General features: G+C 38.2%; 2 protein-coding genes across 8 annotated transcripts; one reads left to right on the top strand and one right to left on the bottom strand.

The window, feature by feature from the left end:
- Positions 1 to 2,677: 2,677 nt before the first annotated feature.
- LOC143861711 (uncharacterized) lies at positions 2,678 to 10,669 on the bottom strand. 6 transcript variants are annotated; one of them, XR_013239989.1, is made up of 8 exons: positions 9,621 to 10,664; positions 7,178 to 7,417; positions 6,036 to 6,125; positions 4,961 to 5,110; positions 4,723 to 4,847; positions 3,870 to 3,999; positions 3,266 to 3,455; positions 2,678 to 3,181 (listed from the first exon to the last, which is right to left on the bottom strand). XR_013239989.1 is itself a non-coding variant. In XM_077372602.1 (8 exons), exons 1-7 carry the CDS (start codon positions 10,179 to 10,181, stop codon positions 3,330 to 3,332), a joined length of 1,422 nt encoding a protein of 473 aa, XP_077228717.1. In that variant the 5' UTR covers positions 10,182 to 10,669; the 3' UTR covers positions 2,678 to 3,181; positions 3,300 to 3,329. The 6 variants fall into 6 exon arrangements, 4 of the variants coding, with proteins under 4 accessions (XP_077228717.1, XP_077228715.1, XP_077228716.1 ...); XR_013239988.1 differs by having other exon boundaries at positions 2,678 to 3,184; positions 9,621 to 10,663; XM_077372602.1 differs by having other exon boundaries at positions 3,300 to 3,455; positions 9,621 to 10,669.
- Positions 10,670 to 11,620: 951 nt separating this feature from the next.
- Positions 11,621 to 18,284, top strand: LOC143861836 (RING/FYVE/PHD-type zinc finger family protein). Of its 2 annotated transcripts, none has more exons than XM_077372777.1 (6): positions 11,621 to 11,813; positions 11,898 to 12,218; positions 12,661 to 13,574; positions 15,244 to 15,444; positions 16,558 to 16,753; positions 17,747 to 18,284. In XM_077372777.1, the coding sequence occupies exons 3-6, from the start codon at positions 12,711 to 12,713 to the stop codon at positions 17,929 to 17,931; spliced, it is 1,446 nt and encodes a 481-aa protein (XP_077228892.1). In that variant the 5' UTR covers positions 11,621 to 11,813; positions 11,898 to 12,218; positions 12,661 to 12,710; the 3' UTR covers positions 17,932 to 18,284. The 2 variants fall into 2 exon arrangements, with proteins under 2 accessions (XP_077228892.1, XP_077228891.1); XM_077372776.1 differs by having other exon boundaries at positions 11,624 to 11,813; positions 12,672 to 13,574.
- The last annotated feature ends 271 nt before the right edge of the window (positions 18,285 to 18,555 follow it).

Here is an 18,555-nt window from a genome sequence, read left to right as displayed (position 1 = left end):
TGACGATATGAAGTGATTGCGAATGGGGTCGGAGTAGGGACAGGACTTTTTAGGAAAGATTTTTTTCGGTGGAGAACGCTACGAGTCAAAAAAAAAAAAAAAAAGGAAAAAGAAAAGGGGAGATGATATTTTCACCCCTCTGCCGTACGCATTCGCCCCACTTATAACGTGAACAGTGGGCAACTTTAACGCTTTTTGACGTCAAATCACGTTAACAGTGGGGCGAATGCATACAGCAGCGGGGTGAAAATATCATCGCCGAAAAATTTGGGGTCGACGTGGCACACGAGTTATGGCGCTTTACCTTTGGTTGAGGTAGGTGAGCCACGTCACACTGTTGGGAGGATAGGGACGTTGATAAGGTTCAGTACAGTGTACATCATGGGTAGATTCAGACGTTTTGTTTGGTACCTGGGACGATATATTCACCCCTTTTTCTTCCTGGGCCACCCCTGTTGTGTGAAAAGAAGTCGTCAATAGAGATCATCCTTAGTGTCGGTGAGGAAATCATGGGGTGTCATGCATTCAAAAGGATTCAATTATATATCTACATAGCATACTTATGGGGTGTAATACTTATTAATTGTTATTGAATTTCTTATGCATATGATAATAAATTACTCTTCATCGTTGGGATTCAACCTTGAGCTCACACGTGTCAAATTGAAACTTGATAAGGTCCTTTGGTTTGGTGGGCGGCTATAAATCAAACCCACTATTATCATTGGCCCCACAGTGATTGAATCATCTTACCCCTTGATAAAAATGTTACTTTAAAGATGTTGTTCTTTGGCTTAAAGTCATGAGTATGCTCCCAGTGACAAGAGTTCGAATTCCCCTGTAGTAATCCGATGAGCGGGTGATTGCACGCATCCATAGGGATTAGTCCTGCTCTAAAATGGGGTGGGGATGCCCTATGTCATAGAGAGAGAGAGAGAAGCCAAACTGTTGATTTTTGTGAGGAAGGCAGGAACATCTTCGTTCTCTCATCAAAGTTTAATGATCAGCAATACTAATATCGATAGGATTATATGGTTGGATGGTCCTAAAATCTCAATCATTGATTGTTCTGTATGTACTGATCTTACAAATGTAGCTTCTATGGCTTCAAAGCAGGATCATAAACTAAAATGTGTTATTTCTTGGCATGACACTGAACTTTGTCAATAGTAAGTTCATGGCTCAGCAACCTACCCTGATTCAATTTACCAACCAAAAATTTCAATATTTAAGTTCTATATCCTACTCGTGAAGGCATTTTTCTTTCCTATAAGCTCTTCTTAGTTAGGCCCCCGGATAGAAGAAGATTCTTTGCCTTCCAATCCCTCCCTCTGAAATGTCTTCCCTTTCCAATTCCAAATCCCTGCCCTATGAAAAATAAATAATCACACGTAACTAACAATAAAACCTCTAACACCATCCACACTTTTCAATTTCTTATACGCTTGGCATTCAAGTGTGGGAAAAAAAAAATTACACTGGGGGCCTACATTATAGTTGGCGATCTAGACGGTTCATTGTTGGGCCCTTGAAAATCATATTGATGATCCCAACCCTCTGATCTGGTAGAGGTTTTTAATGCCAAATTTGTGTGTAAAGGCCTCTTAACATCTTTGAATTAAGATATCGTTTCACCTCCCTCCCAGAGAAATAAGCCTTCCACTTCTTTGTGACTGGCCGAGATTAAAAAATATGTTTTTTTTTTTTAAACTAAAATTGATTTCTATCCTTCAAAAAAATGAATGGTTGATTTTTGGGCTCGCGGCAGAGGTGAGAAACAGCCTACGGAAGTATAGATATCCTGATTTCAAGGTTTTCTCTCTCTTAACTACCCCTGCTCTAGAGACCAAAATCCCTCTGTATTTATTGACTAAGACCCTGTTTGTTTTGGATTTTGAGTCCAAAACTTATTAATGGAGGCATAACTGGACTGAAAATCAACTCTCAAAAAGCGAAAACAGGGCCTAAGAAATCAATTTTTTTTTTAAGATGATAATACTGGGTGATAAATACAAACATTGGCCAGTATATCATAACAACAACGCAGGTATTTCGGTTCGTGGAGGATTTCTCATGTTCGGAGAGAAGCTAATGCTGCTGCTGATCTTTTATCTAAAAGATCTTGTCCATGGAAAGGAAACTCCATCCTTCTTCCTCTTTGCCCTCAGAGTCTCTTATCTTGTTTAAATTTGGATAGAGACGGGCATGTATACCATAGAATGTAAATGTAATTTACTTCTTCTGTTGTTGATGATGCTGCTGGAAAACTGCTCCTCTGTGCTCCATATCATGGTGCCCCCTCATTGGGTTATAACGATTAGTCCCGCTTCTAGAAGCTGCTATCTTCCCCTCCATCTTTGCTCCCTGCTAAAGCTTTTGGTTTGATGGATTATCTTCCTCCCTCTTGGTGCGGATTGCCTAGTTTTGACTGGCTACTGGCTATTTTCTATTGTATTGATATCTCTTGTTGTGGGATGTGCTGGATTCTTATCCCCAAATTGTTGGCATTTGAGCCTCCATGATTGTAATCTTTCTTTTTATTAATAAATTCTGGTAGGGGTCTGCCTAGCCCCAGCTTACCAATCAAAAAAAAAGAAAGAAACAACAGCTGGTATTTCTATCATCAATGGTGTGGACATGAAGTTAATAATGAAGAAAAGGTTTAAAAAAAAGTAAATAAAGAACAATATCAATTTAAATTTAAATTTTTTAATGTAGCAAATTTCATTCAAACATAAATGACCAAGATTCCCATAGAGTACAATAAGGTAAGAAACAACCAGCCAAAAACAAAATACAATAAAACAAAAGCCAAACTCACGGGGGCGAAAAATTAAACAACATTAAGCCGGGTTTATTTACCCCCTCCCTAGCCTAATGGTCGGCTGCGCTATTAGCCGATCTGACATGGGAAAAAATGATCGAAGAGCCTTCAAGTTTGTCTTTGATCTCATCAAGGGAACGGGCGAATCTCCAAGGAGCGACCAAAGATCCTCTAAGCCACCGAATAGTTTTAAGGAAGCTACCCTCAACAACAACCCTAACCAAGTTTTCCTTCTCCAAGCTCTTTATCCCCTAATGTACCACTCAAACTTCAGCTTCAGTAGCATCAGCAAACCCAATGGGCCCTGAGAACGCCCAGAAGACATCACCCTTGGATCTCGGAGAACTCCCCCGATACCTACTGGCAAGGGTTGCCAAGACTAGACCCATCAAAGTTGAGTTTAACAATATTAATTTAAATATTAAGAGAATATTCACATACCATATGTTAGTTGAGAGATTGAGATGATGCATACTCATCTGTACAGCAGGGTTAAAAAAAAAGATCAGAACTCAACACCACTATTCAGCTGAATAGAGAAAGACGGACTGCCAGCATTGCCCAGAGGGGTTTCCACTCTAACAACTATTCCAGAGCTGCCAACATTCCCATTCCACTTCGACCTCCCAAGCTGTAATTCACCAAAAGGTTAAAATTCCTAGATACAAATATATAAATCACAAATTACAATTTGTGATGGAAAAACAGAAAACATATATGAAAGAGGATGACTATCCAAGAATTTAAAAGCTGCTGCCATCGAGAGAGTAAGAATCTATTTGGAAGTAGAAAAGCGAAGGCCCTGCATGTTCTGGAACTTAAGAACCGAATGAGAGTCCGAAACTGATTATTGGATACAAATTAAACAAAACAGATTATTGGATACAAATCATGTTTAATTTGTGTCCAATAATTAGTTTTTTACCCGCAATCGGTTAAACAGGGTCTAAAAGAGGGTGAAAATCCAAATCATGTAGCAAATTTTCTCTGAAATACCACGACCAAATAACATTTATACAGAATTAAGAACCTATATTGCACTTACAGATATCGATGCAAATGCAGTAGGATGTGCTGTACAAGAACAGCCATAAATTAGATTCAGTTTCTCCTTCATAGAATGGATGATCTCAGTCCGCAACCCAGGATTGCTTCCACCAAAAGTGGGGCATATGCTGACCAGCAGAACAAAACAAGAAAATGAGATCCAAGTAGTACGCATAAATTTCATAAATTCAATGCCAACCACAGAACATATAGCAAAAAGTGAGAACCTTAAATAATCAACCAGATTTTTTTTAGAAAAAAAGTTAATGACGTAGATTGTTAAATAATAGGAGAATGATGCAAAACTGCACAGGTGAATACAAACTAAACCTTGCAGAGTGCACTGACCAATGCAGAGAACAAAAGGTGCACAAAGATCTGTAATCTGGCCATTCTTTGGAAGTAAGATTGACTGTAATGCAAATTCTCGACAACCAAGGGTTATCCTTTCATTTTAGTTGAAATCCTATTTCAGGTAGCTCTCTCAACCTAAAAAAATTTTAGTCGATACCCTATGCTGCTCAAGCTTTCTAATAAATTAAGCCATTTAAAAGTAAGAAGACACAAAACAAGTAGCACCCACATTGATGTCAATGCCGACCAGATAGTGTCAGCTCCAAGCCATGCCTCATTTGCACCGACCTATTTCTTAGGTTCAATGAATATTGAGGAGTAAGAAAGAAATTGCTAAGCAATTCAAAATGAAAGAAGGAAAGAAATTGTTGACACACTATGAACCCATACTTAATAGGTAAATTGAGAGTATAAAATACTGGAGGAATACAAGGCAGGAAGTGGGACCTAATCAGTTCTATAGAATATTACCAAATAACTAAACATCTGATGTGTACCTGAATTGAAAGGTCGGTCGCACCATTAGGCCTGATCTCTGCCAAGCCAAGGCTTGTGCAAGTCCAAGAGAAAAAGATTTGTCAGGCCACTGCACTGTTTGTGTAATTCGTGTGCCCCACTTATTCTGCAAGAAAAGATGGGGGTAACTGTGAGAGATTTGCAGTGCAGTTATTTAAATAGTTATTAAGCATCAGAAGTCCCTGGTGAACTATGGTCAACATGGACATGCTACCTAACCTTGCAAGAGAAGCTATATCTCATTTGTCCAGGATATCGACCTTGAGCTTGAAGCAGACCACCAAAAAAAGGTAGGAAAGCACTTGTAGTAAGCCCCTCACCAGATACATATGTAAACTGGCCATTTGGGCACTGCAAATCCATGAAAGACTGAAACAAAAGGGTTTAGTTAGAAATTGTGAAGATGCTCAAAGAAAAAGATTTACAGAAAGGAAAATAGATTTCAAAAAATAGATCCACTAAAAACACATTATAGAACCTGGGCCATCTTATTCAGAGAAATGGCAAAGGGCAAAGACAAACTATAAAAGCTAAAATGTGTTCTAAACTACTTCTAATACATGTGCTGATCCCTTGCCATTCAAAAAAAAAAAAATTGGACATATACATTAGCAATTACTAAAAAAAAAGTATTGGCTGACTAAACAATTTAAACTGGCACCCAAGCACAATGTGTAAAGAAGAATATCAATGCATTAAAGGCTATGATACATGGATTCTTCTAAATAGATAAAGTACCCATGTTGGACAAGTGTCAGATTCCAATACTTTGGGATTCACTTCGAACTTTTTTTTCTCTAGGTACTATGCAATTTTCACATGTTTTGAGTTTTATCTATCCACTAGTAAGATTTTTATATAGAAATAAAAAATTAGAGGGCTGCTAGCAAAATGGGATTTCGTTTGGGATAAAAAAAACGGAATCCATTGAAGTGACACAGGTGCAATAAGACAAAAGAAAGCGAGCTCTCATCCCCACGAAATGTAAAAAAAACGTGAAAATGACCATATCAACGGTCACTTTCACCATCGTCTTTATTTTCACGTGAAAATGACAATCATATCCGTGCTCACGCAACCTAGATTAAAGGGAGAGTCTAGCCACTTCCAAAAAAATTTGCGGGATTCTTTGCATGTGGTAATCAAATGTCACCTGAAGAATAAGTGAATTTGTGGCTGCCATGATGGGGTGCCTACCACATGCAAAAGATCCTAGCAAAATTTGAAGGTGCAGAAGTGGGGAGTCTACAAATTTACTTGATATCAATATTACTAATACAAGATTAAAACTTACACAGGTTAATGGGGTGAGACAGATCATTGACATCAAGAGCCATCGCCTATGCTTTGACCATACAGCTGGACAAAGAGAATGCATTCCATTCTGTCACAAACATATCAGAAACATTGAAACAATAAGTCAATGTGACTCAATGATGCAAGATAATTGTTCTCTTCGCACATAACTGAAAATTGGAAGCAATTCAACAGTAACGATAATAGGAATGGGAAATAATGGTTACTACAGATAAAGCTTGAATATGATATGATTACAAAAATAAGCCTTGTAACCTGGTTCATCGGTTCACTTGGTTCAGGTTTGGGCTTCTCTTCGCAACTTACATGTGAACCAGGAACCTGGTTCATTAGGGACAGGCTTATTTGGTTCGCTAGTGAGGTTTAATTTGGTATGATCTTTGGTTATACTGAGGAAAACTACTTAACCCCTCAAATTCCTAAATCTATTGGACATCTAAAGTTGAAACACGAAAGCGGAAAGTGAAAAATATATGTGGGAGATGAAAATAAGAAAATGGAAAGTTGAAACTTGGTGGGGAAACAGTTACTTTTTATGCCAGTTTGTAATTCTCTAGTTTCGGCAAATTATCACGAACCGGTTCGAGGCGTACCAGTTTGCAATATGATATGGCATTGAGGGAAACAAATGACCTAGAAAATTGAGCATGGACAGATAATATGCATCAAATGCAACAAGAGGAACTTGTGTATGTTCTACATGTATAAATCAATAACACTGCATGAATATTAGTGAGTGTCAATGCTAATCATTAGCTTCACACTAAGCCAATAAGTATCGATGAATCAGTCCACACAAGAATAGTAGCTTATAGAAATCAAAAGGTAGAATAGTGATATTCTAATTACTCAAATGATAAATGGCATCAGAAAAATGAGATACAAGTACATTTTGTATACAAGTACGTGTAGAATTCAAGTCGTTGAGGTGAAGAATTTCCAAAAAAAAATTTTTAGGGATGCTAATGTCCAGCTATGACAACATAAGCAAGTCTACTGCTTTGACTAAAAGCAAATTAATATGTATAACCACAACACAAATGATGTGCATGCAGACAATCCACCAAGAACAGTTGCCATTCCAATGAGGTACTTTATCTAGAATAGTAACGGCTTTACCTTTCGATCAAAACCATACCAAAGCAAGTGTTGCTTTGATAAATGAACCGGCAAAAGAAGTGTTGTATCCCGAACAAACAGCACTGGTCCAAGCTGAATAAGGAATAGAGGTGATCTCTCATTTCCTGAAGTGGAACCCCCATGTGATGCCTCTGCTCTCCACAAGTCCCCTCTTGCAACTAATGAGCTTTCAATGTCATGTGCTCTACTATCATACGTTGATGTAATATTAAAGCTCCCCTGCATTCCGTGCAAAAAAAAATAGATCGTCATATTTGAATACTCTTCACAGTTTCCAATCATAAACAATATTCCTAGTTTTCTTACAATCAATCATTAACTCCTTGAGTCAATCATTGACTCAACCAAATCGAATCATTTTCTGTCCCTCTAAGTTAACCAAAACTCCATTAAGTCACTCGAGTCAATAAAAATCGTGTCGCACCAATCATGGACTTGCCTGAGTTGACTTAGCTTTACCTAGAGCAAGTTATTATATGAGTCAAGTTTTTAACTAGTACAAAACATATTTGGCCAATAACTATCACAATTGCAAGTTGTCTGAAGAAAGATCACTACTTCTGGAAACTAATATCCAAGAATTTTCAATGTCAAGGGAATGGTAGAAGCAACCAAAGACAAGCAAAAAAGAAGAATGTGACATTCAACATGGAACCAATGGATATATGGTAGCCATCATTGGATGAAAAATACCTTTGTTGGACCTTATGTTGTTATCATCATCCTGGAAAAGACATAATTGCAAAACCTAAGATTACAATTCTCTTCCAACATTCATCCCTCCTACAAGCGACATTTAGGGAGCTCTTCCTCTTAAAGGTGGTCGAGAAGAGAAGGGAGGAATCATCTCTTAACTACAACAATTAGAGTACCATCAGACTATCTTATAATCTTTTTTCCCATGCCACAGATAATGATTTTATTCGTGGGAAGGTTGAGGATGGTGAAGTTTATACAAGCTATGTGGCAAATAAAGAACAAGTTGTTGATGTTTTCACAAATGCACTCACAATTGATCACCATTATTATTTATCAACAACCTGAACATGTTCCTTAAAACACATCAGATTGAGGAGTCTTAAAAATGGTTGAATTGAGCATATTTTGGTCATTTGACCTTCTTCTGTATAAATATCATTGTATCTCTCCCTTTCAAAAGTAATGAATTTAGAATAGAGTTTAGACTCCATGATTTCTTTCGTCTCACCTTTCTATCTTTGTACTTTGTCACATTCGTGGGATTTTTTTACAAGATCGATCATCTCCAGTCTCCCCAGTGTAGCTCTCTTTTTTTTAATGGTTGCAATTTCAATCATTGAGAAAAAGGAAGACCGAGATGGTCCACCAGAAAGTACAAAGAGAGCTACACTAAAATATACAAAGATACCTAAAAGAAAAGAAAGAGAGATCAAGAGGGGGGCAATCAAACATCTCGAACCCCAACAACAGTATTCATGCCAATATCTAGAATCATATGTTTTTCACCATGAGATCAGAATACAGTGAAAGGCAAGAATTACAGGCAGGGCGATCTTGAGTTGACCAGTTTTCTTTATGGTTGCGTCTGAAGAATACTGTTGAGCAGTTCATGAAGGACCAATAGATATTCCATTGGAAGTGGAAGTGAGATTTAATCACAGTGGGCACTTGGCATAGAAATCTGGTTTTTCTACGCACAACGGAATCCTTTTCAAAATCTCCACATTGGAATTGGAGAGGTTGGAAAGTGGGAACACTCCCTTTGAGTGGTGATGGAAGGTGACTTGCTTAATGTGACCCAGAAGGCAAAGGAGTGTGACCTCCCTAGGAAGATTATATGTGTTTTTAATGTCTTTATACAGCAGCAGGAATGTGACAGATTACATCCTGCAGTCATATTGAAGCGAGATTTTTCCGAGTATATTCATTGCAACAAACAAACATTGAGTTCAAAATAGGAGTGAAGATCAGTCTAGGTTGGGCACCTGGTGTAGGAGTTCTCAGACTTATTCAGACGAGACATTAACAATTTAACATTTCATAAGCTTCCAAGGGTAACAACATGCTCACATGTTGTAATTCATAACTTTGGCATTTTAACATTTCATAAGCTTCCAAGGGTAACAACATGCTCACATGTTGTAATTCATAACTTTGGCATTTTAACATTTCATAAACTTCCAATAGGTTATGAAATGTTGTAAACTTTGATATTTTAACATTTGACATTTTTTAACATTTCACATGCTCACATAATGTAAATCCAAGGTCTTTGGTTGTAATAGTGAGAAGTCCATCATCAGATCACACCCATTTGAATGATGGCTGGCTAATCATCTTATCTGAATTCATACCATGGTAAAACCAATAAAAAGATTTAATGTAAAGTACTAACACAAACCCAAAACGCAAAGATGCAACAAAAATAGCATAAGAACAATACCTGTGGTCTACCAAAATGCCCTGAAGCCTTCAGATTAGAACCCAAAATCTCTTCATCCATGAATCCATCCAAAACTGCAGTGGAATCCCCAAATCCGCAATCCCTAAACTGCTCCCCTGCCAATCCAAAACCCTCTTTACACCGATCAAAACCCTCCTCTCTTTTTCTGCTACCCTGATCTGCCCTAATCGACGCAACCTCACTCTCATCGTGCCGAAATGGCGATGGCAATAATCGCCGAAAAAACTGCTGAACGACTCCATTCAAGCAAGCTCCAAACTCCGCCCCTGCTTGCTCTAACTTATTGCCTATATCAAAGATTGCAGAAACCCCATTAATTGTCGAATTATCAATGGATAGGTCAAAATCCCTTTTTGCAGTGATCTGACTGGGGAATTCAAGATCAAAGGGTTTGAGATTATGATGATTTGGCCACGAAAAGGAGGAAGGATTCATGTGAGATTGAATCAAGCCAGTGAAACCTTGCGCCAATCGATCTGCGAAATCCTGGCCGTGGCGCTGCATCTCTTCCCATGCCTCAAACGATCGTTCGACAGACATTTGAGAGAGAGAGAGAGAGAGAGAGAGAGAGAGAGAGAGAGAGAGAGAGAGAGTATTCGAAAGGGAAATTAGGGTTTCCTGTTCGAAAGAAAAGAATAGGTGTGCTTTTCCCAAACGAGAATTTGCAGGGGCTTACATGAACAGATTGAATCTAGGGTTTTTCTAATTTAAAAGAAAAAAGGAATTTAGGGTTTTTAGTTTTCTAGCTGAAAGGGGTTAGTTGAGATGATCATGGCAATGTGAAAATAGAAATTATGATTGAATGGAGTGAAAAGGGGAAGCAGTCAAGCAGATAGGAGGAGTTCTTTTGTAGTAGTCAAATGACGCCTCTAACGGACTTCTTGTCTTAGCTTGTCTGATAACGGGGGTGCGAATTATCCTACAGGGGACGCGAATTTATCATCGCAATAATTGAATCGGAAGGTTATTCATACACGTTGGCGCTGGCTGTGTATATCCGTTAGTGTAAAATCACGAATGGCGGCCTAAACTGGTGGCGTCATTGATAAACAAGAAGTTGTTTATCCTTCCTTTTTTGGGAAAATCATTGATCACTTTCTAACTTTCAAAATACCACCTATTATATGTAGTTACGACCACTGCCATAAGAGAATTAATGAAAATCCTAATGGTTGTTGCCTTTGATTAAGATAATAAAGGAAACAAGAACAAAGGGCAGCAGCCAAACCAGGATGGTCAATATAATGAGCGAGAAGACAAATAAACATGTAACATCGAGACCTCATGGAAGAAGAAAATAAAAAAATTCAAATGACTCTCTCCCAACCATGCTATGGCTAGGCTATCGCCATCCGAATTAGCCGACCTTCTCACATGATTGAAAGATATATGTGAGCCCTCTGTCCGATCCATAATCTCATCAAACCAATGTACAAACAACCAAGGACGGGATAGACTCCCCACCAACCACCAAATTATGTCTGGAGGAGTCACACTCCGCTATCATCTATCAAGGGAATGCCCCTCTAAAAGCCCTCCAAGGTATTAGGCTTTTGGAGGGAGGGTACTCGTTCTTTTGTGGATGAGTCAATGGTGGACATTTTGTGGAGACAAAAGTGAACGTTTCATCATTGGCTCTTACGAAAGTAGATAGGATGGTAGAGCCATCGAATGTCTCAAATATTCCCAATTATCTTCAATGTGCTTTTGTAAAGGTGTGTGGGCTTCCAAATTATCGTCAATGTGCTTTATAAAGATTCGTGGGCCCCTCAAACTGTTTGGGTGGAACCCCAACAATCGCCCCTTCCATGCGGAAGCAGATCTTTCCCGAGGGACATTTCTGTCATCGGAGGCAAACCGGGGTTACCACACCCTACCCTTAAAAGCTAGTTGTTAGAGGGAGGGTACTCGCTCCCTTATAACTCATCTCCATCCATTTCACTTATCCGATTTGGGACTATCTGCTTTTGCATAGAACCCTAACAATCCGGAAAGTAGACCTTTTGGCTGCTCATATTTCCCACATCAAAATATTACGCATCCAAAATATAAGAACTCGATTCCAACTTCTGGTTTAAAAGAAGAAAAAAAAGGAAGAAATTAAAGAGGCGGAATTGACACCGGGGCGAATTAGAGGGAGAAAATGTCAGAATTTGCTTCCTGCTCCAAGAGGTAAGTATTCTGTTTCCACCCAATGAAATTTTCATTGGAATTTTTTTGAATTAAATTTTTTTATTTTGATTTTTTCTTGTCCAGGAAGAATCAGAATAGGAATCAGAAGATGAAGTCGATTCCGATTCCTGATTCCTGATTCTGGCCATCCAAACGACAGCCTAAAAGTTCATTCATAGACGGATGGAGTGCGCCTAACTCGCCACGGAGGTCAAAGCACCATACGCACCATGCGTAATCTTGTTTTTGACCTACACATCTCTCTCTCTCTCAGTGGGATAAACGTTTCAACAAAGAAACTAAAAAGTATCTATAAAAAAATTGAAGCCAGCGAGTTGGAGCGATAGGGTTTATGGTCTAACTCTCGGAGCTGATCACGAAATCGAAAAATCACCTTCTCAATCGGTAATTTTTTTACTTTTCTAGGGCATTTCTGAGTCGGTTTTCGGTATTTGATTCATTTCGATTTGTATTAAAGTAGAAGGATCATGTAAAAAGGCTCTGTTTTTCTTTTAAGCGTATTTTCAGAGGGTAGGATACGCTTAATTGCTCTTTTGAATTTTCATCGGCCTTGTATATTTTATTTTCCGAATTAATTCTGCAGAATTACTGATGACAGAATTAGATGCAATTGCTTGAAAAATTGTAATTAGGATTGCTTTTTACTTCCCTGCCATGGAAAAAGAATTGGAGAATTTTTCTTTTTCCGACTTAATTCCACGCAATTACTGATGATAAAATTGGATGCAATTGCTTGAAAATTGTAATTAGGATTGGTTTTTTACTTCTCAGCCATGGAAAAAGAATTGTAGATTTTTTTTTTCCGGAATGATAAAATTGCCTGAAGATTGTAATTAGGTGTCTGAGGTCGAGGAACAACACGAGGGGAGCGCGTCCATGACGATATGTGACTTGCCGAGTCAAGAAACGAATCCGTCCCATGAATGCAATTCCGAAACACCTCGAGATATCGAGAAGAATTGCCAACAGAAAGATGTGGGGTATCAGAAACAAGGCAAATACTTCTATTATGACTCTCCTCTCAATGAAGAAACTGGCGTGTGGATACCAGTGTCTGTCCCTCCTATGTTGGAAAGTGATCATCAGGAATGGAGCAGAGGCTTTGGATGTAACGGCGGGTACTTTCCCGAAGATGACATGGGGTGGAGCCAATTTATTGGAGAAGATAAGGAGCTGACAATGTGGGATGTGGTAGTCGAAATGTTGCTTGTGGCTCGAGGGAAAATGAGTACTTTTGCATCGGGCGAGCTTCAAAGATGTAAAATGTCATGGGTATCTACCCATCTCCTTGAGCAAGCTTGGAATGAGATGGCTCAGACTCTCACGGAGGCAAATCTTGGTAACATGAAGGAAATTCTCGAAACAGAGCCTCCAAAATGGTTGGCTGACAGTGTTGCCTCTGCTTGTATGTTGTGTAGTGTGCGTTTCCATCCAATCATGTGCTCTAGGCATCATTGCCGGTTTTGTGGTGGAATATTTTGCGGCGAGTGTTCTAGAGGTAGGAGTTTGTTGCCGGTGAAGTTCCGCACTAGTAATCCGCAGCGAGTCTGTGATGTGTGCTGTGTGAGGCTTGAGTCCATTCAGTCACACTTAATGGATCAAGTAAGTCATGCGGCGCAGCTCCCGGTCCATGATTTGACAGACCTTAGTACTTTGAGGTCTTGGGTAAACTTTCCGTGGGGACAGTCGATGGAATATGAGATTTACAAGGCAACAAATACTATTCGAGGCTATAATAAGGTTCACTCCATGCCCTCAACTTATTGATTATTGCTCGCATGAATCTTGATCCTGCCAGTGAAATCTTTGAAACATTTTGCTTGTGATTTTGGTTAAGAATGTTTTAGTCTGTGGTTACTGAAACTATGCATGATATCCTGTGCAATATTATCCTATCAAACAATTGCACCTGACTGTGTTGTCATTTTGTAACAGTTCTTTGTAGTTTGAAGCATAACTCGGCTAATTACTGATGAAATCTAAGCAAAACCATACAATGATTTAATCATTAACACTAATTATCATTTTGTCAATTTTCTCTCCACATCGAAGTTCTTTTTTTTAATGGCTTCACATGTAAGTTCTTAATTTTTCATTAACTTCAATTTTTGACTATTTGAAAGTGCATTTCACTTCAACATTTGGATTTCACATCTGTTTCCTTCCTATCAATCAACTTTTAAGCTGACACACGGGCTGCTTAAGCTGATTATGGACATGTTTCTTGAGATGCTTTGCAAGACTCCTGCTTGTTAGTTTAGAGGTATTTATGTATTTTCCTTGTAAGCTATGTGGCTACTTAGGTTAATAGGTTCACTCTTACCCATGTCATATTGCAAACTGATGGCTCGCAATACTGTTCAGGATAATATATATATTTTTAATGGCAGTATTGTTTGAAGATAATTCATCAAAATTAGCAAATTGCATAACTGCACAGAAGGCAAGCACTTCGATACCTTGTTTAGATGTTCAAATTTCTTATTTCCAGCTCCCATATTGTTCACCTGTACATGTGTCTCGACTTTCCACCTCCCATAGATTTAGGGAATTGAGGAGGATTTGATTAGTTTAAGTACAACTAAAGAGTGACAGAGCAAACTCAAGAAACCTGGCCCTAACAAACTAGGTTCATATGAAAAGTTGTGAAATGCGAACAAGAGCCAAGAGAAGTGATTAACCGACTTAATTGTGATCCTTTGGTCTTTGGTAAAAGGGAGACAGACCATGTTCAAAGGCACCTAAGTAGTGAGATTTTATATGGTGCTCGGCCGTGAAGTCCAGTGTGGGAGGTACGATTATAGTATCGCCCTTGATATTTGATCCAACAGCAGACTTTTAAAAAAGGTCTGCTGTTGGATCAAATATCAAGGGTGGCACCACCCACACTGGACTTCACGGCCGGGCACCATATAATTTCTCCCAAAGAAGTACTGAGTTTATTTTCAACCAAATATTGTAATTTGTTGGAGTTCAGTATGCGAGATGCCAGATATCTCAACACCTAATTCTCAAAATGGTCAAACAATATGTGTTCAGGCTTTCTTACCTTTCTGAAATCTTGAAAAATTCTTGACAGTTTTGTGGGCTGCATCTTTCTCCCCTTACTGTTTCTTATATCAATAACTGCCGGTGCCTTGATAGTTGTATATTTTCTATATTTCTTAAAAGTTCGGCTCGTCTGTTTAGGACTTCATATTTTTCTGATCTGACCGAAATGCTTTTGTGACATTTCGTAGAACAAGGCTGAAACAAAAAACTGTTAATGTAAAATTTCTCAAAGAATCAGCAAAACAACTTTAGTTCTATTAGGGCTTTATTGATGTTGGAAAAAAGTGATGATATGTTAATGAGCTGCCTCAATTTGCATTTTCACTAGATTCACAACTGACATAAAATAATTTTTCAGGTGGGTTCCTTAAGACCTGAAAGGTCGATTCCAGATGCAATTCTAGGACAAGCAAAAGGCCTTGCTATACTTACTGTTGTGAAGGTTGGATTGGGGTTTACATGTAATGTTGGAACAGGGCTTGTTATCGCTCGCAGGGAAGATGGGTCATGGTCTCCTCCCTCTGCCATTTCTTCTTTTGGTTTTGGATGGGGACCTCAGGTAAATCATTTATTTATATTGAATTATATGCTACTGACCCTTAGTTCATCAGGCTCTACGATTTGAGAGTATGAACTCTCTTTTTATGCTTTTCGTGATTATTTAAAAATTAAAGCCTCTAAGTGTACTTGTAGTGAATCACTGGATAATACTTCCACTCTTTGTAGGAAATAGCTAGAATATGCCTGTTTTACTGGATTTGATTAAGTAATTTTGAAAATCCAGAAATGACAAAAATCTAATGTTCTATTTATGGGATTTGCTAGGGACCATCGCATAAGGCATTTCGCGGACCGGCTGGCATGAGAGAGCAACCACTTCAGATAAATTAAATGAATAAGACAAAATCTGAGCCTATGTGGCTGCTCTCTCTTGCAACAGGCGGTCATTGAAATGCCTTCTGCAGTGGTCCCTAGCAAATCCTTTTATTTATTTATTTTTAAAGAGTGAGGTTAACCAAGCAGTCTGAACTCCCATGATCTATCAGAAATAAATGAAGTAACTTTTCTTAGAAGTTACAAAAAGATATTTATCATAACTACGTCGTATGCTCTATTTTTTTTTTCTCTCGTGAAAAGAATGAAATAATTGATCTTTAAGATCCAAAAGTCACTATATGTCTCGTCCTTTTGGTGTCCCTCCATCCATCCCATTGCATCATTAGTCAGTTACCCATTGAGGTGGCTGCGAAGGTAAACCAACCTTATTACGATCACCAGAAAGGGAGGACTAGAAAATGCCATAAGCCAAAATAGTAGGATAAATACACTTTTGAATTTTCAAAAGCAATCTCAACAGCTTATATCCATGTATTTAAATTTCGGTTTCAGTCCCTACAGAAAGTCACTTCCTTTTTTCAAATCAGTCATTTCGGTCGAAATAGTAAAATTTTGGCCGAAATCCAAACTGAAATCCGAAATTTTCAGATTTCAGTCCCAACCGAAATCCTCTTTTAGACCAAAATTTCATATTTCGGCCGAAATTTATAACCATGCTTATGTCAGGGATAGTCGATTCATTTGACTAACATGTCTATTGATAGGATTCAGTGCTTGGGTCAATTTATTGTTGGGTGGTTATTTAGTTTCATCTTAATTGTTAATTTGTTTACAGGGTGGAGGGGAATTGACTGACTTCATCATTGTGTTGAGGACAGAGGATGCTGTGAAGACATTTACTGGAAATGTGCATTTCTCGGCTGGTGCAGGTTTAAGTGCAGCTGTTGGTACTGTTGGGCGTGCTGCTGAAGCCGATTTTCATGTTGGTGATGGTGGTTATGCAACTTGTTATACTTACAGCTGCAGCAAAGGTATTTTTTTATGAAATGCCTGCGCGCACCCCCCCTCCCCTTCTTTTAATGGTATTTACCAAATGCTCCTTATACATTGGGATTCACTTCTTTTCCCAAATATGTATCTACAACTTAATTCTGTTCATTAAGGGCGCCGGTCATTCTGAACAAGATACGATAACTAATTACCTTTTTGGGAAGTGTAAGTAGCAAGATAAAGTGAAAGGACTCAATCTAAAGGGTGCTCTAGCTAGCTGTTTCAGGACATTCTTTTTTGGCTGATTAGATACTTTAAACAGAATTCCAGTTACTATGATGTTATCTTTTATTTATCCATTTTATATGACTTCTTTGGTGATCTACTATACTTTTCGAACATCATTTGTGCTCCTCATACCAACTCAACTCAACTCAACTCAACTAAGCCTTTGTCGCAGTCGCACATCATTGTGATCTTACTCCGTGCTCTTATTACAGCACACGTACTAATATGGTTCTCCAGTTTTGCACACAAAAAATATACTCCAGCAGTCTCCTCTACATGCTTATCTCCAACATTTGAGAATTAATTTAAATCCCAAGTCTCATTTGTACTCACTACTAATTCTTATGTGAGGGTTTTTTTTTTCAATATTTAATTAAATCTATCTTGCATATTAACGGTACCTTCTGCATTCCCTTTGCCGTTCAATGATTTAGGGCATTTTCTCTTTTTGAATGTTTTATTCCATTTGACCGATAACTTTTATTCATGGTAATTTTCCTGAATTTTCATCTCTCCACATGAAGCATCTTGAAACTCGGCACAATTAATATTCTTCAGATAACTACTCTTCAGATAATTACAGCTTCTCTGCTTCTATTGCTCATAATTTTCTCCCCAAGCACATATATGATGCCTCATCTATTTTCTTCCTATCACTAGTTTTGTTATTCTGTAAATTGTTGGTTTATTTCAGTTCAGTCCTCATTCTATTTCAAAATTTCATAAGGTGTAGGTTTATTTTGCAGGTGCCTTTGTAGGATGCTCGCTTGAAGGAAGTATGGTGATGACACGCACATCAGAGAACTCTCTATTCTACGGTAGTTCTTCCATTGAAGCATCAGATATTCTTCTGGGCTCATTACCTAGGCCCCCTGCTGCAGCCATTTTATACCATGCGCTTTCAGATCTATTCCAGAAGGTCGAAAAGTGACTGGTCTATTTGAACATAAGCTCCAGTTAACAATCACAACTGAAGGTGCTTCCATGCCCTTGGAACACCCCAAATTGTAGTTTTCAAGCAGTTTTATTCCTCAATCTGTATATTCTTTTGTTCCATGTATAGAAGTTGGCTAAGTAATGGTTGTACAAAAATTGAAGTGTTTGTACAGTGTGGATAAATACACTGAAATCATTCGTAAATAGACTCTTTATTCAAAGGTACTGAGAAATACTCGTCCAATCTCTACTTGTATATAGAATTGCTTAGTCACATACGAGACTGATTTATGCAGATGTTGCTCTTATAAATGCTAATATTATTGATCTACTTTTTTATGGATAAAATTCTGCTTGTGTGCTGTTAGATCTCTTACTGGTCACAGAGAAAGAAATTTTATTTTAATTGCCAGGATTCATCTCATCAAAAGTTTTAGTCTAACTCAACCTGCCTATTGTTGTTTTTCCTTTTATCTTTTGCCAAGTATGAGGACCAAAAAAAAGCACGGCATGTTATAGCAAATCGTGATGTGCCCAAGATGATTCAAAGAAAATTTTTGGGTGCCACATTATCATTAAGGCCCTGTTCGTTTCAGATTATGACAACCGATTGTAAGCC

This window comes from Tasmannia lanceolata, unplaced genomic scaffold, assembly GCF_043159265.1.
Source record: "Tasmannia lanceolata isolate RefF3 unplaced genomic scaffold, GAP_Taslan_0.1 ptg000037l, whole genome shotgun sequence".
Taxonomy (NCBI): domain Eukaryota; kingdom Viridiplantae; phylum Streptophyta; class Magnoliopsida; order Canellales; family Winteraceae; genus Tasmannia; species Tasmannia lanceolata.
This window is presented reverse-complemented; position numbering and strand designations above follow the sequence as displayed.